General features: G+C 41.6%; 1 protein-coding gene across 1 annotated transcript; it reads left to right on the top strand.

Annotated features, from left to right (window-relative positions):
- The first annotated feature begins 3761 nt into the window (after positions 1-3761).
- Positions 3762-18522, top strand: ATP6V0E1 (ATPase H+ transporting V0 subunit e1). The gene is made up of 4 exons (XM_072146170.1): positions 3762-3952; positions 7163-7210; positions 15734-15846; positions 16887-18522. The coding sequence occupies exons 1-3, from the start codon at positions 3849-3851 to the stop codon at positions 15825-15827; spliced, it is 246 nt and encodes an 81-aa protein (XP_072002271.1). The 5' UTR covers positions 3762-3848; the 3' UTR covers positions 15828-15846; positions 16887-18522.
- Positions 18523-24249: the final 5727 nt, after the last annotated feature.

Genomic DNA, 24249 nt, shown 5'->3' with positions numbered 1-24249 from the left:
CTATGATTTAGCTGCTGTATGCCCTGAACCTATCCAAGAGACGTATAGAGAGTGCTGCATGTATGTGATCGTGCCCGATCATGTGCCTGGGGTGATGAAGAGTCGCAGACCGGTTTTTATTTAGTGGGTTCAGCTGAAATGGGGGGAGGGATTAATATTAGTGATAATATTGTATACGTAAAGAACTGTTTCTAAAAATTCTTTTGTAATAGTTTGACATTTTTATGACCAAATGAGCTGTTTGCTATTTATCTTTCCTACTGGATCCATTTCTGCCATTGCCTGAAAAAAAGTTTAAAAAAAAAAGTAAAAAATCTAATTATGGCACTACTGGACCATTATTTTCTAGGATTGCCTTAACCCTTTCACTATCAGCCAATGTTGAATTGGAACATTGGCTAGTTGTGAATGGGTGTGTGGAGAGGGCTCACGGACTAAGCCCTCTCCTTACGTGGCGGTTGTGAGGTGAATGCCACAGCTGACACTGGCCGGGAACTGCTCCAGTCTAATAAGGTAGATCTGATGCTGGGTTCCTTATCTTCTAAACACGTATCTCTTTTTAAAAAAAAAAAAAAAAAAATCCTTTATTCAGGCATGTACATTAGTATCCATTCTAAAATATACATCGATGTTTTTATGAATACAGTAATTAGTGTGTGACCATAAAATTATACAAATAACTCCCCTCCCCCCATGAAAAAAAAAGAAACCTCCCAGAAACTACCCCCATCCCAGCGGTCTGGTTCCATCTAGTCAAAAGCTTTGGACTTCATTTGCTGTAACACAACACTGCCCCTGCGCTATCCCAGCCTTTGCCAGTCTCCTTGGATTCACTTGCATCCATCTTTTGAGCTATTCCTCCGTCCCTAGTCCTAGACAATCCAGCCATTTACGCCATTGCTTTTCAAATTTCCCCAAGGCATTACGCTTTAGGTAAACCCCTAGTTCCATGTGAACCATGTGTGGTTTATTAGGCCAATTTCTGATGACAGGTTCCCTTTAACCTAAACCTATGATAGTTTCTAGGCTAAACTTTATTTAACATTATGCTTATTTCTGGCAAAAGCTACTGGGGAGTGGAGTAGCATCTACGAGCTGTGGGAGCAAGGGCTACTACAATCCCTAGTAGCCTCTGTTGCCCGTCCTATCTGTACGCTTTCTAACACTCCTTCTGTGGTTCCAGCTCCTTTGGAACTCTGTGCATTAGCTGAGTGTTAGAAGGCACAGCAGAGGCTACTGAGGCGAGTACTAGCCTTTACTCCCAAAGCCTGGAGAGCCTATTCCACGCTCCAGTAGCCTCTCCTGAAAATTTGCATATAGTAATATAATAGCTTAGTTGAGAACCTATCATAGGTTTAGGTAAAGATAGATTAGTGTTTATAATGTTACTAGGAACCTACCAGCAGATCTACCTTAATATGTAGCTTTCTAATGGTAGATATTCTTTAACCTGTTAGGTGCTGCGATTCAACCTGACCACGACGCCTAATGTGTCTGCTTCTGGGCTGACTTTAAAAGAACATTTTAAGCTTTTCACAACAGGACTTTCCAGAGTATAAAATGAATCACTGACATCTCAAAGAAACACATACATTCTGAGCTCATCAGTACAAGAACTGCTAAATTGTTTGGGCAAAATACAGACTTTAAAGGAACTTGTACATTCAGGGATCTTCAAAAGGGAATGCATGCTGAACCACCCTGCTACACGGCTGACTGGTGGGGTGCCAAGTGTCCCACCCTTCACCAGTTACAACAGATATTTTGAAGATATCAATAATGATGCCTTACTGATAAGTGGATGGAGGTGTTCTAGTGATTGGTAAGGGAACGGACCACTGATCATTCTCTTAAAACCCACCAATGCTCTGTGTACATGTGTGTTGTGTCTTCCACTCCTTTTACAACTCTATTACATGAGAGATACTAGCGGGGCATTGCTACCAAGAGACCCTGATGTATCAGTATGCAGTATGATTTTTTTTTCTTTTAAGTCACACATAGTTCAGAAATGTTTTTCTGTAACATTAATTCTCCTTTTTTTTTAACAAAAAGTTTTTTCTGTAACTTTTAGTTTCACTTTTTTACCAAGTTTGTTAAAATATCCCAGAGTGAAATAGACTGCTTAAAGGAAAGCTACCAGCTGCATCAAGTACTGTAAGCCAAGCACATTAACATACTTGTTTTTGTCTTATTTTATCTTCTTATTAGCATGATTATGCAAATGAGTCTGAGGGGCTCCAGACTCCATAGCTGTTAATTGACGCACACGATGCGTTGCGTCACGTTTTGTTTGATGCGGTTTTGGTGCATTCCAAAACCTTCAGCCTTGATCACATTGAGTTTTAGCAGATGCAGTGGAAACGCAATGTAACCTCAGCATGTGATCAAGGCTGAAGCCTTTAGGCTACATTCACACACATGTGAGTTTGTTCCACTGACTACTCAGCACAGACGCCCATCAACTTTGCGCGTCTCCATAGCACCACTGTACCGGCTCGTTCACCATCCCTGGTATACGTCTCCCCTCTCTGGCTGGGTATTAGGAAGGGCTCCCTTCCCCCAGCCACATCTACCCAGGCCCTACCATAGGTGCATCACTTCACCTGAAGATACCCCATTCTGTCCACCCAAGGTGCAGGAATATATTGGTCTCATTTCCCCTGAAGAGCCTGTCATATAAAGGTGAAACATGGCATGTAGGGAATCCTGACCTACAGGGAATCCTGACCTACAAGGGAATCCATACCCATACTCATGTATTGGATGCCCTCCTTTGACAGCAACCCCCCCCCCCCCCTTTGAAAATTATACTGCACTAGGGTATCTCCATGGGCAGCTACTAGTATGCTTTATGTCTATTCTTCTCCCCTGGGATTTTTGACATATAAACTTGGCACGCATACTATACTCCTCCTTTTTGACCTAATACACCACATTTGGACACTTATACGGTACTGTCATTTCTTTGACTCGGATCTTCTGTCAGCACCAACCCTTTGGCACTGTTACATGATCCACGCTCCCAGGATCTGCCACAACACTAGTGCACTTGACTGTGACTTCCTTTGACCTAGTACCCCTGTCCACATTCCTACACCTTCCCCTTCTCGCCCCCCTCTTCCCTCCAAGTGCAGGGTTAGGCGACCGAGAATAGGGTTAGGTTCCGGTCGGGGTGGCAGTCGCCTAGGGCTGCGGGCCCGAATTTAGGTCACACCAGGGTGCAATAGGTCCCTTCCTTCTTCCCTCTTTAGGGTACAATAGGGACCTCTCTCCCCGTTCCGCCTATCAAGAGAGGCCTTCTTTGTTCACATTGACGGCGCACTGCATTGATCCCAACTGACTGATCACCTGCAGTGTGCCGTGTGCCCGCCGTGCTACGATATGCCGGGCAACAGCAGTGTGCATGTAGCCTAAGACTGCATCAAAAACGCATGAAAAACGTGACGCAGCGCTTCGTGTGAGCGCGCCCTCAGACTCGTTTTCATACATTTTAAAACCTTTTTGTTTGTAAAATTAAGAGCTAAAGGAAACTAAAGGAAAACTTGGTTTCCAATCCTTGGCCATGGTGGTAATGTCCTTTATTATACAGTGTCGCTTCTTCTACTACACTGCAGCAATTACATTGGGTAGAAATGGAAAAGTATCTAAAATGTGCGAAGTCTCCGGAACAATGTCCGACAGCAGAACAATTTGGCCTCTAGAGTTGGAACTAATCTACATCTCGTGTTACATTCCAGAGGGCGGGGCGTGTGCTGCTCGTCACGTGATGGGAGTAGGTTAGTCACATGACTGATAGTCGTAGTTGCGGAGTTCTGTATTCTGTCTGTGCCTTGTGAGGTGACAACATGGCGTATCCCGGGCTCCTCGTTCCTATCATCGTCATGACCGTGTTCTGGGGCATTGTGGGCGCTGTGCTGCCCTGGTTTGTGCCTAAAGGACCCAACAGAGGGTGAGTGTGAAGAGCTGTCACTGGCATAACGATCCTGTGATGACTGCAGTTATATCGGGGGCTGAGGGCCAGGGTGGTCGGAACATTGAGACGTAAGAACTGGGTGACGACCTGAGTGTTCCCTAGGTGAAGGAGACCCAGCCACCCCCCACCACTGCTGTAGTCTCCTCCTTACAAGCTGCTCCTCTGATCAGCCACAACTTCCCCATATTCCAGCTTCCAAATTCTGTATGAGTCAGGGGCTCCTACCATGTGACCCCTCCTGCAGATTAGAGGAGGTGCAAAAGTTGTGGATTTGGAGCCTAATTTCTCTTCCTTGTACTATAAATATATATATTATAGTTAGGGAGGTAATATTGTTGCCCCCGTTGTGGTGCACCCTTCATGTTTATGTAGCAGCCTATATAGGTTGTCATTGCATCAGTGTAAGCAAGCCTAATGGGCAGATGTGAAAGGGTTAATTCATTCTGACATTTTTAGATATCTGGTTTTGACAAGAAGCTTTTTTTTGTTTTTTTTTAAATAGAGGTAGAGCATGTATTTACTTTGAGGGAAATGTAGTTTCCTTCTCCTTCGGAATATGGGATCAATCTTGAGTCCGCAGGGGTCTTCTGCAATTCCACAATGCTGGCTGGTGGGCAGCTCAGTCCCCTTCATGTGCACTTGATAGGAAATGATGACAGATGCCGGACATCCCCAGAAAGCAGCAAGGCTCATTTACCAATATTTACCAGTCACTAAATTTGTGCCTCGTATAAATTCACATCTTTGATATTTATGGCAAATATTATTCCAAAATATATCCTAAATGTTTACTAGATGTGGGTCAGCTCTGACATGTGAAACATGTCAGGTAATGAATGCCAGCTTAGAAGTAAAACTCCTGGAATAACTGCCCTCCTGGTTTATGCCCAAGGAGAACATAAGGGGGTATTCTCTGCATAATTCATTACCCCCTGTCTGATGCAAGGAATACCAGAGTGCATTTGGTATAACACATTATGGTAACGTTTCTGTAATTGATCAGATTGTTTTCACCACATCTTGTGTGATTTTTGGCCTCTCCCCTTCCCACATCATCTGCTTTTTGTCTAAACTTGTGTTTTATCCATTTTGTACTTTATTACGATTAAGGACATGGTTCTGTCCGAAACGCATCAACTTTTCACGCTGTGCACACTACCCTGTATTTTAATGGACTTGCTCGAGAACCTCCTTTTCCTTGATGCCTGATTTATGACCTACATGAAAAAAGCCAGACTCCTACAGCAATTCTGTATATAACTCAAATATATAATCACAAACATTTTATTACATTTCAGAAAAGGGGACAGACATTGTATAAAACAAGTGCACTGTAATAGAGATACACATATAGTCTTTTGCCAGTACTATGGAGGAGTATTATACATGAGCTCGGATGCAGGTTAATAATCATCTATATCAGTGATGGCAAAGCTTTTAGACACCGAGTGCCCAAACTACAACTAAAACCCAAGTTTTTTTTCGCAAAGTGCCAATGCGACAATTTAAGCAGTAACTTATTACTCCCTGCTCTTTCATAAATTGTGTAGGCCCCTGTGGACACCAATACAGAAAGAAGGAGAAGAAGTTTGGAATATCACTGTAGCTTCCTTCTAGGGTCCAGGGCTGCCTGGGACAGCAAGAGGCCTTGAGTCCTGTTTGGCAAACTCTACCCTGGAGTGATGGCAAGGGTGCCCATATAGAGGGCTCTGAGTGCCACCTCTGTCACCCGTGCCATAGGTTCGCCACCACTGATCTATATCCTCTCCTCTTATTTGGAGTTATTCCATTTGTTTACATGTTATGTATAATGTATTTATCTTTGTAGCCTTTATGCACCTTGATATCTGATATCATTTCTGTATAAAGAGCTCTTCCAAGGATAGCAAACCTTGTAACCGAGGGACACACTACATCAGCTAGGACGCCTTTCTTTTGTGTTGACACTGCTTGGTGCCTAGTTTATAGTGTAAACTTAGATTTGCTTATACCTGTTTAAGCAGCTGGTTCTCAGTGTTTGAAGACTCAAAACCAGATACTCCCAGATGTCTCCAGGAGGGAGAGAAACCGGTCAGGTTACAAGGAACCTATACTGTATGCATAGCCCCATTGACACAGAAACCTGGAGTGGAACACAGACAATGTACACATCTTTCCGTTATAGTTCTCTGTAGGATCCATTTCTGCTGTACAAATACCCACTTCTGTACGACATAATAAATAGGGCTAAGGCAATGTAATCCATAATACTAATTCCTTTATTTGTATAGTGCACATAGTCCCCATGGGGCTCACAATCTAAACAATCTATGTTTTGTAGTGTGGGAGGAAACCGGAGGACTCGGAGGAAACCCACGCAAACACTATCGTTATATTTATAAAGTTTAATTTGTTTTATCCTTTTTTTGGTCACATTTATTAAATGTGTGCTGTATGTTTGGATTTCCCAAATAAAAGCAGCAGAAATAAATACCATAAGCAAAGTACATTTTTTTTTTTTTGTAATATAATACAACTTTAACAACTTTATTTTGACGTGGGACCAATATGTTCAGGCTTGTATGTAGCATGCCAGTCTAATAATTTCATCTTTACGTACAGATGTGTTTTAGTGCCCCACAATCTTTGACAGAATCATAGGGGGAGATTTATCATTAGACCTATGTAGCTTCTTGGCGTATAATTGTCGCAAATTTTTGGGTTGTTTTTTTGCGAGAAAAAAGCGCATCTCTAAAGTCACGTAATGGCGGAAAAAATACATCAGAGTGTAACACCACATTAATCAACTGAGAATTTTAAAACGAACGCAAATTTAATCACAAAACTACACCACTTAGGAGGTGGTGTACATGGGTCCATTGCTACTATAAGGGGAAGTTTTTGCTCAATTTTTATGTTTGAGGTATCTGAGAATTTCCTGTGTAAAAACATCGCAAAAAGGCAGAAATTGAGCAGATGTTAAACATACGTGGGACTGGTGCAGTCTATTCACATAGAGCACACACATCAGAAGGCATTTAACACGACTCATACACCGGACTATAAATCAGACTGGTGGAAAGCTGCAGGATTTTGAGCAGTTGTCTAATGATAAATCACCCCATAAAATTTCATGGAGGAGCATGTCTAATTAAACAGGGGATTTGAAGATCTGACCTCTAATCCTTGCTTGTGCTTCCATTCCAGGGTCATCAATACAATGCTGGTGACGTGTGCGGTCTGCTGCTACCTGTTGTGAGTATAAACAGACATATTTGGTGTCACAATGCAGTGACTTTGATACGCCCTTCTACCAGCTACTTGCATATCTTACTGACAAACCTTGTTGGCCAACAAACATGACCCTGTCTGTCTACCAAACACAGTGAGGACACAGTACATATACAATGCTTTATGCTGTGCCTGGATTTGGATTTGGATGGTTATCCTTCTAGATTAGGTTTAGAGAGGGGGGGTCCCCTTGCATGGCATCTGTACCACAGCAGATCACAGGGTGCTGGGGCTATTTCATGGTAACTCTTAATATAAATGTGTTATTCCTGCACTAGTACTGACACAGATAATACATTTTTCTATTATGGCAGGATTTTTGTTTTCCAAAAATCCCAGAAGGTTAATCAGTATAATCTGTTCACCACACACAATCTTGCCATGTACTAATATACATCTATTAATAGTTCTGCTGCTTTCTTGATATGTAAAATGAAGCCTCCTGTCTTTTACCTCATCATCCAGACATTCCCGAATATAAAATGGCTGCAGATGGAGGGTCATGTGATCTCTGTCCATGAGCAATCACCCTGCCAGGACCTTATGATTTATTATTAATAAATAGAAGATCAAGGTCCTGGCAGGGCAATTGTTCATGGACAGATAAGATCATATGACCCGGCCATTTTATGGACAGGAATGTCTGGCTGATGAGGTAATAGACAGGAGGCTTCACTTTTAATAGCCAAATATCCTGCCCCCAACACACACACATTACACAAAACATGATGTAACATGGCCAACCCCCTTAGAGAACACAACTCATCCTGAAAAGAACAAGCAACCCAAAATATCCTGACTGTATATTGGAGATGGGGTCACACACTGTCTTGCAGGAATAATACACTCCCCTTGTGACTCGCAGCTCCTTCTGGCAGGGTATGATTTTCTGGGGATAGAAAGTATGCATTTTATAGCTAAAAACTGTGGGCAATAGTTAGAATAAGTTTTAAGGGAACCTCTCATTAGGTTAATTAGTGATAATCTGGGGAGAGGTTCCCTTTAAAAACAGATGTGTAATGGAAAGTCCTTTAAAGACTTTTCCACCTTCTGTTTGTAGTTTGTTATGCTTTCCTTAAGCGGAGATTCTATGGAAAAACCCCAACCCAAGTGTGAACTGGGCCTAAGCATGTTTTTTTTTTGTTAGGAATCAGACATTGCCAAATACAGCTTGTGGCTGTTATTTCTTAATAAGAACAAACACTCTTAGCATCACTCTGCCTTCTCTACAAGACTCTTCCTGTTTCAGCACACTGATCGTGCCCACATGCTGACATTGACCTATGAAACAATTGTTAAAGGGGTTTTTCCAGGAAACAAGTTAGACCCTATCCACAGGATAGGGCCTAACATACTGATCTGTGGGTGTCTCAGTGATTGGACCCCCACAGACCCCTAGAACAATGAGTTACCTCTATTGGAACCCTTGTTGCTCCCCGAGATGAGCGGAGCAGACGACGGCACATGTCCGTTTTGCTCCAATCATCTCTATGGACCTGACAGAGATTGCAAGCACAGCACTGAGACCCCCACCGATCCTGTGAATAGGGTGTAAACATGCCACTGCTTGGAAATAGTGGTTGGATATTAGGTACACATCCAAAGTAAAAAAAATATATATATTTCAGTCAAATTACCAGCCCTCCACCACAAACTGAAACATGTATAAGAAGAGAATTTTTTTATCAACAGTTATGTACATAATATACATAAGACAAGTTACAGAGTGGATCATATAAATATTTCAATGGTGAACAACTTGACAATCATATTGTCCACTTTGCACAGTAATATTGAATATGGGAATATCACAATCAAATCATGGGATCTATACTGATACAACATACAGATATCCATTCTTATGGAAGTGGCAGTCTGTGAAGCCTAGCAGGAGGCTTCCCCATGGGGTTGATGGTAATGGGAGGCATATAATATATCTGATAACGTCCTCTCACAGCTTCTGGTGGAATTCTTCTCTGCCCTGATGGAAAGCAGGCCCGCAGGTTGTCATGAGATTCATTTAGTCCAGACTCCTGGCCGGCTCCCAGTTTCCATGACACGTGCTCCTTCTGAAGGTTCACATTAACTCTTGCTTATTTCTGGATTTGTCTATCGAGTGCCTGATAAATACTACATAGGACTCATCTTTATTGGGAGCGCTGTGTGACCTGATCCTTCACTGTGCGCCCCAAATAACTTGTCTTTTTCATTCTTAGGGTTTTTGCGATCACGGGGATACCACATTTTTATAGGTTTTATAATGTTTTTATACATTTACAAAAATTTAAACCTTCTGTACAAAAGAAAAATATTATTTTGCGCTAATAACTTTTTCATACTTCGGTGCCCAGAGCTGTGTGTGGTGTAATTTTTTTGCGATTTTTGATTACTTTTTCAATGCTATAATTTTTAGGACTGGTCACTTTTTACAGAATTTTTTATATTTTTTTTAAAAATGGCAAAAAAGTGCCATTTTCGAATTTGGGTGCTATTTTCCATTACACACATTGTAATGAAAGGGTTAAAACGAGACAGCCTGGGGTCACCGGGAGCAAAGCCCCTTAAGTTGGTGGCGATCAGCGGGTTAACACCATCAAAATGAAGTACGGATAAACCAGGGACACTTAATCATAGATGCAAGCACTGTGACTGTGGTAATCTTACTCACACACAGTGGGGCAGACATGTATGATGTCCTGAGGGGGGAGATATACACAGGATTTTTTTTTTTTTATTTGAAATCGATGCATGAAGGAAACCGCTCTTGCCTTCCCTAGCGTCCCAAGTGCAAACAGATCCTGCTTGTTAATGTTTTGTGCAGAAGCAACACTTCTTAAAACTTCTTGTATTTTATTTATCCATATTAAAAGTACAAATTACATCGTTCAGTGAAAATGACAACACATTTGAGTTGGGGAATATAGGGGAGTTTTTTTTTTCTTTCCAATTTGAAATCGATTCATGACAGAGGGATTTCCTCACTGGCCACTCCCATGGGACTAGGAAAACCGCTCTGCAGAGAGAAGGGTAAACTTTTTTCTAACTTATCTTTTTTTTAAAATCACCTTGGCAATGTGTTCACTATTCTCTATGGGGACATGTCAAAGCCATAAAAAGGCTCCTGATTACAGGTTCCCTTTTAACCCCTTACCGACATGTGACGTAGTATTACGTCACATGCCGGGTGCATGGAGAGGGCTCAAGGGCTGAGCCCTCTCCATAGCCGGTAAGTCTTTGCTGCATATTGCTGATCGCAAAGCTGCCGACACCTTCAAAAAGATAGCAGCGCATGGGCTGATGGCGTGACGTCATCGGGGAGCGGCGATCCGTCGTCATGGTAGCCTCGGGTCTTCCGAAGACCTTAGGCTACTTCAGCACTACAGCACACTGTAGTATGGCAGTATATGGTAGGATCATACAGACAACCTAGGGTTAAAGTACCCTAGGGAGTCTGAAAAATAGTAAAAATAAAAAAGTTTTTAAAAAAATATAATTAAAAAACCTAAAAACTCAAATCATCCCCCTTTCCCTAGAACTGATATAAATATAAATAAACAGTAAAAATCATAAACACATTAGGTATCACCGCGTCCGAAAATGCCCGAACTATCAAAATGTGATAGTTTTTTACTGCGTTTAACCCCATAACGGAAAATCGCTCCCAAAGTCGAAAATGCCACTTTTTTGCCATTTAAAAAAAAATTAAAAATTCCATAAGTGATCAAAAGGTTGCACAGTCCTAAAAATGATAACATTGTAAACATAATCAAAATCCGCAAAAAAAGAGACACCTCCCACAGCTCTGTACACCAAAGTATAAAAAAGTTATCAGCGCCAGAAGATGGCAAAATCCCCCCAAAAATTTTTGTACAGGAGGCTTTAATTTTTTTAAATGTATGAAAACATTATAAAACCTATACAAATTTGGTATCCCCATAATCGTACCGACCCAAAGAATAAAGTAGACATGTCATTTGGGGAGTACAGTGAAATCTGTAAAATCCAAGCCCACAAGAATACGGCACAAATGGGCTTTTTTTTACCACTTTCACTGCATTTGGAAATTTTTTCCTGCTTCCCAGTACACAGCATGGAATATTAATTACCATCATTTTGAAGTGTACCGTATATACTCGAGTATAAGCCGACCCAAGTATAAGCCGAGACCCCTAATTTTACCAACAAAAACTGGGAAAAACTATTGACTCAAGTAAAAGCCGAGGGTGGGAAATGCATTGGTCACAGACCCCCCCCCCCCCCAGTATATAGCCAGCCTGCCCCCAGTGGAATACAGCCTGCCCCCAGTGGAATACAGCCTGCCCCCATCATTAAAAAATAATAAACTTATTTACTCACCCTCTGGTGGCCCCGATGTGCAGAGCTGCTCCCCCGATGTTCGCGACGCTTTTCTTCAGGCTTCCGCGCCACTTGTCTTCAGGACACAGCACATTTTTTGTGCTGAAAAACTCGGCTTATACACGAGTATATACAGATTTGTTACACAGAAAATAAGCCATCGCACAGCTCTGTACATGGAAAAATAAAAAAAGTTATAGATTTTTGAAGATGGGGAGTAAAAAATGAAAACGCAAAAATGAAAAAGGGCTGTGGCGTTAAGGGGTTAAAGGAAACCTATATGGCAATATAGGCATCTGATAGCTAGTCAAATGTCCACCCTAGGTTTCCATTTGCTTCTCACAATCAGTTTTCCTGATCTGGTATTGAGTTTTATCACCAGATCAGAAGAAGATGGTGCACAGAGTGTGTAGAGGAGGGAACAGAAGATGTAAGTCCTATTCTCTCTATATCCTTGCCCAACTCTTTGAACCACCCAATTGAGGGCATGTATTATGATTTTTTTTTTTGCTTTACTCCTTTCTTGCCATTTTCCATAAAGGGAGGGCAGGAAATAGATGGTGTCATCGGCCTCTAGTGGATTTATGTACTCTGACGTGAAAGCTGATGACTCCAGTCACCTACTACAGACTCATAGGGCGGCCTGTGCCCTGTCATGAATTACTGTAGATGCACCTTCCAGGGCACTAGGGGGTATATTCTGGGCACAGCTCGATTAAACATTGGAAAAGTTTATTTTCATACAATGTTTGCTCAGAATTTCACTGAGTGACGCCTCTGCCGTAGGCCTTTCTATACTTCATATCGGACCGAGCTCACAAACTCTTCCTCAGTCTCAGGAGATTGGCTATCCAGCTGTACCATAGTGGACTAGTCTGCTGCTTGTAGGAGATCTGAAGTGATTTATTTCATTACCATTTGGTTTGGACTCTTTAGCCATCAAGCACATTACCCCTATCTATAAGGAATGAATTATAGGAAACCTGTCATTTAAATTAACCCACTCAGAATAAATACTTCATAAACAAAATTATGAATAAAAAATCATTGTCCTTATTCCTAAATGCTTCCTTTCTTTAGGGACCGTTTGCCAATATCCAACTACAGACATATGATAATAATCTTTATTTATATAGCGCCATTGCAATCCGTAGAGTTTTACAAATTATAGGGGACATATACAAATAAAATAATACATTACAAACAGTAATATAGAGCAATAGGAGTGAGTGCTTGCTTTTAAGAACTTGTAGTCTCTGAGATATACAGCTGTTTACTCATTATCAGGGGTAGAAAAACCTGTGTCAAATGTTTTACACTGTGCTTTGCTGGAACGTCGAGAGAGTTCCGTTACATCATTGAGCACTTCATCTCATGTGACCAGGGTGATGTCATTTAAGGTCCATTACACAGTAACATTAACATCTACCCCATGTATGTATCTGATGATGTAAATCATCGCGTTCCTCTGTGGAGGTGTAAGAAAAACTATAAGTTCATGGGGGCATGCTGTGATTTCATGTGATCAGATACATACATGAGGTAGATGTTAAAGGAAATCTACCACCAGGATGAAGGATTGTAGACCAAGCACTCTGACATACTGGTGTGTGCCCTCCCTGGTAGGATCTGCTCTTCTTTTAACTTCTTATGCCCTTGCTTTTACAAAATTATGCAAATAATTCTTAGGGGCTCCAAGCTCCCTCAGTCTTATTTGCATCATTTTTTTTCCCTTAAAAACCAGGGCATAAGAAGCTAAAAGAAGAGAAGATCCTACTAGAGGGGGCACACACCAGTATGTCAGTGTGCTTGGTCTTCAATGCTTGATCCTGTGGTAGATTTTCTTTTAATGTTAGGAGGTAAAGGACCTTGGATGACCACACCCTGGTTACATGACATGAAGTGTTGAATGGTGAGTAGGCATATGGCTTGGGGAGGCGTAGATGGGAGCGGCTGTATAAGCAGGACACACCCACTCTGATGCCAGGTAGGATAACATAAAGTTGATTTTATGGGGATGTGAGGAAAACAATTTTTAGCTAAAAAAAAAAGGGTGGGATTTAGTTAACAGGGCTCTGTGGCAACCTGTCACTAGTTGTAATTGTGAAAAATGGGGTGACTGGTTCCCTTTAAAATTCCGCTTTGGATAGAAGCACCATGGCTTAGTGTAGTCTTTGATCTGTGAAATGTTTGCAGTTGACACGGCTCCAATGTGCAACCTAGCAACCATGCTACTATATCTATAAGGTTGTGCTGGCACATTGTAATGTAAGGATATGTTCCTGATGAGACAGTGCGCTGTCCTTGTGGTTGTAACACTGTGGCAGGTCAGTCGTTTCTCTCTCGATAAGGAAGTTATTCTTCTTATGGCCATCACAATACTTCATGTTATTTTCCAGCAGTGTACTGAAGCAAGGGATCCTTCTGGAGTAGCTGCTGGAATTTCTGGGGCAGCGTTACATAACCACTCTCCATCCGGGAGCTCGGCAATCTCTGCCTAGCTTGCTGTGTTTTTTTCCCTAAACCCTGCAATGCAACAAAACAAAGCTGAAGAGTGCGGCGTATGAACCTCCGGAGGATGCTCCTCTCACACAGCAGCAGTGCACTGTTCAGATACAGAATAATGCACAGCATGGCGCACTGCTTCTTCTATACTGCTTTCATGGCTTTATGTACTGACGTATGTGCACCAGAGTGGAGAACAGGATTCAGTAACACTAATATTCCTACGGTAGAAGTGATAATTCTATGTGACATTACTATAACACTTATATACACTCCTGCTGACAACGGCGTTTGTATAACCAGCATAGCATAGGTTATTGGAACCTGACATCATTTAAAAATTCCTTGTGACAGGTTCACTTTACAGGAAATCGAGCATTAAAAACCAGGGACACTTACACATAGATCCAGGTACTGTTACTAGGGTAATTTTCTTAATTTCTAATCCATGGCCTCCTTTCTTCTAAAATCAACTTTTAAAATATGATTATTAGCCTGAAGGGCGCTGGGGGCATTAACAGAGCCCCTCCATGCTGTAGCTTCAGGGGCTGTTATACTCTGCAGGAGCTTTTCCCCCTCCCACTTTGTGAGATTACAGCAGGCAGAGGGAGGGAGAAGGGTGACACAGTATAACAACCTGTGAAGCTTACAAGGGCTCTGGCAACTCCCCCCAGAACCTTTCATTGGCATAATTTGAAAAGTTGCTTTTTGAGGAAGGAGGCCATGATAAACAATTTTAAAAAGATTACCACAGTCACAGTGCCTGGATCTATGAGTAAGTGTCCCCGGTTTATCATACTTGATTATGATGGCAGATTTCCTTTAAAGGAAACCTACCAGGAGTATTCTACTATCAGGTCAGTAGATCTGATGGTAGATTCCTCCTGCCTGACTCTGCCCTAAGTTCCCCTGCTTTATTGTGCTTGATATTGATGGTAGATTTCCTTCTGCTAATAAAAGTGTAGAGTAGGGGGGAGATTTAATTTACAGGTAATCTTCCCATATTGAGCACAGATTGATGTTCCTAGCTAGTCCATCAGTGCTTGCTTGTTCAATGTACAGTGAGCCATTGTTTTGTATTATGTGAGGTTTGGGCCATTAGCCCCCAGTAGGTGATCTATATCCCATGTCAGCTGTTTTTAACTCTTTATACAAACAATAACATTGGCACAGAGCGATGGTTGGGAGCAAACAATCATGTGAACAGTTATTCAGCTGATCAGAGCCCTGTGTAAATAAGCTCTTATAGAATGTGTGTCCCTCTATAGATTAAGCGCATTATTATACTGGGCATACACGGGTTAAACCGCTCCCTTGTATAGTGGATGACGAGAGCTTTCTACATGTTTAAACTACCACTGGGTGGACTGGGAAGTGTGTGTGCCCCATGTGTCTCCAGCTGAAAGGGTACATGTTCATATAATGCATTTATACATTACTATAGGGCAACATATTTATTACATAACTACAATGCTTGATTGTTTCCCCTTTGCGGAAATAGCTTTATTTTCTCATGTCCTTTTCCCCTCATTTGCATCATATTTTTTTATTGCATTGATAAGGGATATGCAAATATATACGAAATGTGATATTTGGTCATGATCTGTGATCTGTTTTCCCATACAGCTGGCTTATTGCAATACTGGCCCAGTTAAATCCTTTATTTGGACCTCAGCTAAATTCTGAAGTGATCTATTATCTGAAAAACCATTGGCCTTAAAACAGATCCCCTTCTCCAGGTAAGAATAGAAAGTGACTACTATGTAATGAAGCCAGAGGTGGGCTGTGCCTGTCATTTTCAATCACACTGTTTTATACATTGGCTGTCTCCTTCTTTGCTGAGCATTTGTGTCTTCTGGTAGAGAAATGGTTTTTGTCTGAAATTCTGTTACATAAATGAGAATGTAGGGTTATGCACGTAATTCTTACAAACCCCATTCTGATTTGTGCAACATCAAGTTGTCAGTGGATCTGACCCCTATTGGTGATATTACCTATTGGTAGTTTATCTGTAACCTGGAAAACCCAGTTACATACACAGGTTATTGAAGATCTAAAACTACAAAACTGGTCATTGTAAGGATATGTTCACCTGCAGCAGGTATTTTGCCGTTTCCACGACTCCTTTACACGGATATCTATAACAAACGTTCCACATGTGAATCCACCCAAAGGGTATCTGCACACATTATGTATTATATGCAGACATGCATAGTACAGTAGTATTGTAGTGTTTGTGATTTATGGCAATCCCATGCCTACATTGTGGACAAAATGTGCACCAGAAATGCGTTTACAAAGCCAAATTGTAATCCGCAGCAAATAAGTGTCATGTCTCTTATTTCTGCGGATCATGGTAGGGAAATGAACCTCTGCCCCCATCTGCAAATTGTGTAATTCTACAGATCTACTACTGGCATCGCTGTTCTCTGTAATTCTGTGAGGTGCTGACTCCTGGAGAGACATATGTATACTGAAAACAGGCTTACTTATCAATGTAGTAGTCCTGTGGGTAGGCTGTGACTACCTTAAAAGCATCATTGATATGTGGCTGGAAGTCCTTGTTCCTATTTTGGCTTGGAAGATACAGCCAGCAACATGGACCATGTTTCTACAGTCATGTCAAATTGTTGTAAGGGACATACTGCTTTATAAAGGTCAATGCGAGTAACTCAATGAATATTATATATGTTCTTTCCTTATTGCTTTCATAATAATAATGATGATAATCATAATAATTATTAACGGTTCTGTTTTCTATTTGTTTTTCTTATTTTAGGAAGAGACCTGAAGACCTGCCTTAATGTTTCCAGTACCTAAATGCCTTAAAATGTGTATTACTTGAAATTCCTCAGTTGCTCCTGCATTTCTAATACTTTGACACAACGTTTCATCTCTTTATTCTATACGTCTGGATTTCACTTTGACTTTTTAATGAAATTTTTATCTGAGATCTTAAGACTGGGTTGCCCCTGCTGACCCTTCCATAAACATAGATGTGGTGTCTTATCTCTCCAAGGACAAAAGGATTACTCCCTTGATGTTTTTGGGACTGAAAGGAGGCCCCATGCACATTGCATTGTGAGCTGATGCCCCCAAAGTTAGTAGGTTAATTGATATGCATCACATGTGAATGGTCAGCTTAAATGGAATTTGTCAGCAGTTTTGATCATATAGAGTAGAAGGTGTAGAGATGTGTGAGCATACCTTTGTATGTAGCTAGTAGCAGCATGACTGTGAAAAGAAATTAAAATTGTTCAGCCCCTCGGCTAGGAGTAGGAGCTGTATCATGATTTTGGATCAAAGCAGAGGGGAGACTTTGTGGAACTGTTCATTACAAAGAGCAGAAAGCTCTTTCAGGCCAGAACTTTTTCAGGAGTTGCAAACCAGGATTAAAAGTTCACTTTTCACAGGCCTGCTGTTACTTATTACAAGGTTCTCTAGGGCCTGTAACCAACACTGTCTGCAGCTTTTGTATGGTCAACACCGATGCTGAATTCTCTAAAAGGAAATTAGTTAAAGGGTTATATTGGTTATATTGAAAACTTGAAACCTAAGGAAAAATGGAAACTTTTACAGTATTTTTTTTCCTCGCCACAATTCTGGCCTTTTTTATATACAGTATATAAAACTCATCATGTGACTGTTGCTCATTTGTTATAACACTATGTACACATCAATAGAACTGGTGACAAGGTTGCTCAATGCTGGGACTTTACAGCACTACAGCCTTCATTTGATTTACTCCTCTCATGGGTTAAGATCAGCAGGGCACAAAGATATAATTACTTCTGTTTTTGATAACTTAAAGGAAACCTACCATCAGGAAAACACTAACTAAGGTATTCCTAATGGTAGATTCCTTTCTGACTACCAAAACCTACACTGCCTTTACCTAATCTTTTCTCCTAATTAAAAAATATATCTGTGTTTCATGCAAATGAGCCTCGGAACCCAGTAGCCTCTGAAGTTCATTTGCATGAACACAGCTAAAGTTTTTAGTGCCTTATGAGAAAAGATTAGGTAAAGGCAGTGTAGGTCTTGGTAACCATAAAGGAATCTACCATCAGGACACCTCAGTTGGTGTTTTCCTGATGGTAGGTTTCCTTTATGCTTTAACTTAATATCACCAAATAATTTTAGATCTCTTAAATCTGAAACGGACCACTTAAGTGGCTAAAGGATTTTCTATGTTTTATGTATTTTTATAACTTATTGGACATTTCTGAGTCTATTTCTTTTCAGTTTTGAATCATCTCCAAATATGTGTGCCCCAATTATGTAATTTCTTCGTAATTTCTACAAAGCACATGCCGTTCCTGGTTCTTGTCCTCACCACCAATCACTGTGTGCCTTTAGTCAGACTCTTGGAATTTGTGTTTTTAATAGAATAAAAATAGTTGTATGGAACATGAGCTTGGTGTAGGTCCTGTGTAAAACGTCATTTTCTTTTTGAAAGTTGAATGTTTTTATATATAAATTATCTTATTGCTTGTTGTTAAATTAACATTTTACAATCAAACATGTCATTTCACATGTCAATATAAAGGGGAATACAAAAATAGGTAAACTTTTACTGGAGGCTGGGATTATCAGTCTCCCATACACTGTTTATAGCCTCCACTAAACATTCACTTTTATTTTCAGCAAGCAGAATAAAAAAAGCATAGTTGTCTATCCTTTTTAATTCTGTGTTCCCTGCTGTATGTAAGGTATACAGAGACTCCACTTGCCTATATATGTGATATGTATATACTCAATAATGGAAAAAAGTGTGCAGAATTCATCTTTATCCTTATGTCCTTATCTATCTGCTGTGTGCACACTTGAGAAGTCTTTCAGAAACACTGCTCACGGCAGGAGAAGAAAGAATCAAAACATGGCGTGTGTGTGATATATAATATATATTCACAACAAAGGTTTAGTAATGCATAAAGCATTATGCAATTAAGTCTACTTATCATACATAGACACTACACACACTCAAGTCGACCTCTCCAGTCATTTCTCCCAATCAATAACTACTTAACAAATATATATAATTAATGTGGCTATAGGGAAGGCAAGTTGCCAAGGTTGGACAGTGTGACAACACTATTTAATATGAATAGCTGTATCCATAGCAAACATGTCTCTTACAAGTGACTCAGCTATTTCTTAAAGTTGAATAGTCAATGTCATAGGGAATGCAAATGCACTCTTGCAGCTGCTATCTTCCTTTTGGATTCATTATTAATCAAATTTCCAAAAATTAAGCTAAGAAGACTAAATGTACAATAAAGCTGGTGATTATAGAAACCTCTGCTGTATATAACTTCATGGCATTATACCCTTGAGTATTGGTACAGTACTGGTCGGTAAGTTGGGTGAGAGCCAGCAGTCAACAAATATTTCTTTAAACAGACTTTTCATGGCTATTCCTTAGGATTGAAGATTAATTTGTAACGTGTGGGGTTAAGCTGCTATTCTGCTGCCAAATCTGCTGAATGAAGGGGCAACAGTGACCAGACACAGTACTTCACTCATAGTTCCCAACTGTCATGGATTTCGGGCTCTATCCCAGGACATAAACTCTTTGGGCATCCTCAGGACAACGACAGGGTTGTATACAGTGATAATACAGACATCTGTCATCTCTCTACATTATTTCTGTTCCTCTGCTGCTGTTGTGTGTAGATTCCAGTAGGCACAATGATATGATATCAGCCTGCCTGCCAGCTTCAGTACTACACACAGCAGGAGAGGAGAGCTGCTGCAAGGGTGCAGGAGGAGGCAAGTACAGTGTAAAATTTTTTATTAAAGGGGTTTGTGCGGGTTTAAACAAAAATGTATAACCTGCTGGGGGTCTAAGAAAACAGAAAAAAAGTTATACTCGCCCTCTCTGGCGCTACCGTTGTACTGCTCCGTCTCCTGTTCGTGCCATGTATCTGCATAAATAAGCAGGGCAAGTCCACCCCACCACTGCCGTGTGTCAGACACCACATTAGATTCAACGCTGTAGTTGGTGACCGGACGTTGTTGGATCGAAGCGCCTGCCTCTGTAAAAAAGGAGCAGCAGCAGCAGGAGTTCTTTTTTGTTTTCTTCTTGTAATACAGGACCCATGGCTTTCTACAGTTTATACTATACCTCCAGAATTTATAGCGGCACACTTTGAATCATGTTATGGAATTATTCTCCATTTCAGCAATGCAATAGCACGCTGAGGGTTTTCATTACAATTCAGTGGTATTGAATCCCAAAATGAATGTTGAATCACCTCTAGTGAAATAAACATGAAGGTTCCCGGCAGCTCAAGTACACATGTATAAAGTATATAAAGCACACAATTTTGGAGCTAAATATAATATTTAATTATTTTTTTTTATCCATGTGCATTTGTGCTAAACCAAGACATGGAGTAGAACAATACATTCCAACCAACAAACCATCACTGCAGCGGATCTAAATAACCAAACTATAAAGAAGCCAATGTGACTATAAGGCTCTCCAGGAATCACAGGCCGTGTGCTGGAAAGATTTCATGGAAAAACCACTCCATCAGGACTGCAAACATGGGCCATGCAGTCATCCTAACATTGCAGCCATTGCACTGCCAAAGCAAAAACACACACAACCCCTTGCATCAGTTTGGCAGTGGAAGCAGGGGTCCAACGCAAGGTAACCAATTTTTTGAAGTTGTGAGGGTATGATATATAAAATGATGGAACCTAGACTGAATGACTAAAGTCCATACACTAACCATGGCGTCAAAGAAGGACAATTCTCTCTCCATTTCACTAAGTGATCAGCAATGTCTTCTCGTCAGCAGAAGAAGGGTAGAGCAAAATGCTGGGGACAAGCATTCATTAAATTAATTGCAAGTTCATAGGATATATGTGTATGGAGCTTGACAAGTTCAGGGTTCTCCACTTCTGTGTTTTTGGGACTGGAATAGTGCCCACAAATGCAAGCGGCAGGTGGAGATAATGGAAATAAGTAGCCCCAGAAATTGTATGTTGCCCTTTTAGATAACTAGTAATAGCCCCCCTAACAAGCAAAGGGGGCCCCAGTTAGGAAGTGGTGTTTAAAACAGTATTATCAGGGATTGACCAAATTGGATTTCTGGGGAGTAAACATCGGTATTCATTAGTATCAGAGCCTGGGCCGATCATACGCTAGCCACGGTACAGATCAGAAGCAGCCGAGAGCTGGGCGACTTGTAGTGGTAAAATGCATTAGTAAGAATCTCACTCAACCAAAGTACTGGCCCTCGGTATTGCCCAGATCAAGGTCAATACACCAAGACGCATAAACTACAGTAACTGAAAGGATGAAAATAATAATACATATTCAGAACTAACATACCTCCTTGGGATTTCATGGTCTGTAATGAGCAAACACTAAATCTTCTGGGCCCTGTCAGTCAAATGAACACAGGAGGCCATGTATAACACCAAAGGGCTAATTGGGAACTAGCAGCGGGCACATGTAAGGAAGATGCAGGAACCTTGGCAGATTATTTCTTGCCAAGAGGACCCAATGGCTAAGGCTAAAAGTAACTATGAAAGCAGGTGCCCTTTCTAGTACCCGCCCCATTGAAAATTACTGAGAAATGGCCAGATGAGCTCTCCGATTTGGAAAAGGCTAAAAGTGGACATTTACATTAAAATCAGGGGTACAAGTGAATGCAATAAAATATCATCGTCCCTCATAATCTAATTTTAATGTAATTTTTTTCCTGAATTTCATCTGGCTAGCAAAACAGATGGAGACTCACTGAGGTGTTGTATGACATAGAAAATAAAAAAATCCCACCCACCAGCTGAAAGTGCTGAGCCCCAAGATTGCTGAAAAGTGAGGTACATTGAAAGCAAGCCTCGGCTCCTGCTGTCCCCCTCTCATCTCTACCTCTTATTGTGGACCCAGTCTTATCTCCGTCTCTTATGGAAACTACTTACCGTATATACTCGAGTATAAGCCGACCCGAGTATAAGTCGAGGCCCCTAATTTTACCACAAAATACTGGGAAAACCTATTGACTCGAGTATAAGCCGAGGGTGGGAAATGCATTGGTCACAGCCTCCCCAGTATATAGCCTGCCGGACCCTGCCCCATTGTATATAGCCTGCCAGACCCTGCCCCAGTGTATATAGCCTGCCAGACCCTGCCCCATAGTATATAGCCTGCCAGACCCTGCCCCAGTGTATATAGCCTGCCAGACCCTGCCCCATAGTATATAGCCTGCCGGACCCTGCCCCATAGTATATAGCCTGCCGGACCCTGCCCCATAGTATATAGCCTGCCAGACCCTGCCCCAGTGTATATAGCCTGCCAGACCCTGCCCCAGTGTATATAGCCTGCCGCCGCTGCCGGACAGATCACACAGAAGATATACAGGGGTCGCTGGAAAGGTTTAGATATATTTATTTTTTTGACTCGAGTATAAGCCGAGTTTGGGTTTTTCAGCACATTTTTTGTGCTGAAAAACTAGGCTTATACTCGAGTATATAAGGTACTCCCCCCCCCTCATCTTGTGGGCCCTTATCTTGTGGCCCATCTGTTCTCACTTCTCTCATTTGTGGTCCCCTTATATTGTGGCCCCCTCTTCTCTCCTCTCTTATCGAGGCCCCCTCTCATCTACCCCTCTTGGTGTAGGCCCCCTTTTGTCTCAACCTCTTATTGTGGCCTCCACTCATCATGTATTTAAAGGAAACCTACCACTTGAAGTGGCAGGTTTCAGAAGAAAACACCGAGCACCAGCTCAGGGTGAGCTGGTGCCGGAGCTTATTGTTGTTAGTGTTTTAAACAGCGGCATCGCGGTTTAAAACACTTTTTAAACTGTATAGCCGGCGCAGGGAGGTACGCGCTCGGCGCTTACCATGCGCGCGGCTCTCCTTCACTTCCTATGTAGTCACGCGCATGGTAAGCGCCGAGCGTGTACCTCCCTGCGCCGGCTATACAGTTTAAAAAGTGTTTTAAACCGCGATACCGCGTTTTAAAACACTAACAAAAATAAGCACCGGCACCAGCTCAGCCTGAGCTGGTGCTCTGTGTTTTCTTCTGAAACCTGCCACTTCAAGTGGTAGGTTTCCTTTAAGTATGGATCCTAAATCTGGTGCTGTTTTTATGTGCTTTGGATGCAGGCTGTAATTGTGTTTGGAGTTCAGTTCTGGTACTGATTTTATGAATTGAGCTAGGTTCTGGTGCTGTATCTATGTGCTTAGTTGTGTTCCAATTCTGGGGCTATCTTTCTGTACTACACTTGGTTATGGTGCTGTATAAACATACTGAGCTTGGTGCTTTATCTGTGTACTTCACATATGCACTTATTTCACAAAAAAGGCCTATATGGCCTATTTGTGAAATAAGTTCATTTGATGAGGACCCAGTCAAAAAACTCATCCACAATTCATTTTTGATGCTACTTCACATATGCAACGCATTTTTATAATAATATTATTAATATATTATCATAATTTGAGGGACATTCTACATATCTGAATTAAAGAGGGGATTGTTTATGTTATAATTTGTTATTAATTTGGAGGACAATGCATACATTGTACTACCTTGGGAAGGGGGAAGGCATATTTTTAAGGTTGGCCCTGGTTTTTACAATGGGTCTACAGGAAGGGGGGCATTATAAGCTGATGGGTCACATCAGGGGGCATCCATATAGTGTGTGAGGGATTATACAAGAAGGGGGTAATATACAGAGTGAGTGCTCCACAAGAAGTCGGGCTACTAGGGGTACATAACTTAATGTAAGGGAGGGCTATCATACTTTCTGGGGGGGGCTGAATGACAGATGCCAATGTAGACTCGCTGAGGTGTTGTAGGACATAGAAGCTACATGTAGGGGGTGGGGGGACAGTGAGTTACAACCAAATAATTCCCAGCCATGTTGATGTGTAACGTGTACAATTGATCGCTTACTACATTCACATCACATTGTCACACAAGTCATCCGCCCCCTCCTCGCTATGTAGATGAATGAATGGAGAGCCCTCCCACTGAGGGATTCCCCGCACCACACACACCGGGGGCACATTGTGCGGCACGTCACATAGGGGGCGCCCCCTCTCCCCCGGGCGCTGTGCCCGCACCAGTAGTATGGGGAGCAGTGATGGAGCGGGCTGTGGGGCAGGGCACGAGTTCTCTG

This window comes from Engystomops pustulosus, chromosome 4 (genome assembly GCF_040894005.1).
Source record: "Engystomops pustulosus chromosome 4, aEngPut4.maternal, whole genome shotgun sequence".
Classification (NCBI taxonomy): Eukaryota; Metazoa; Chordata; class Amphibia; order Anura; family Leptodactylidae; genus Engystomops; species Engystomops pustulosus.
The sequence above is the reverse complement of the archived record's forward strand: the minus strand, read 5'-3'. Positions and strand labels throughout refer to the sequence as shown.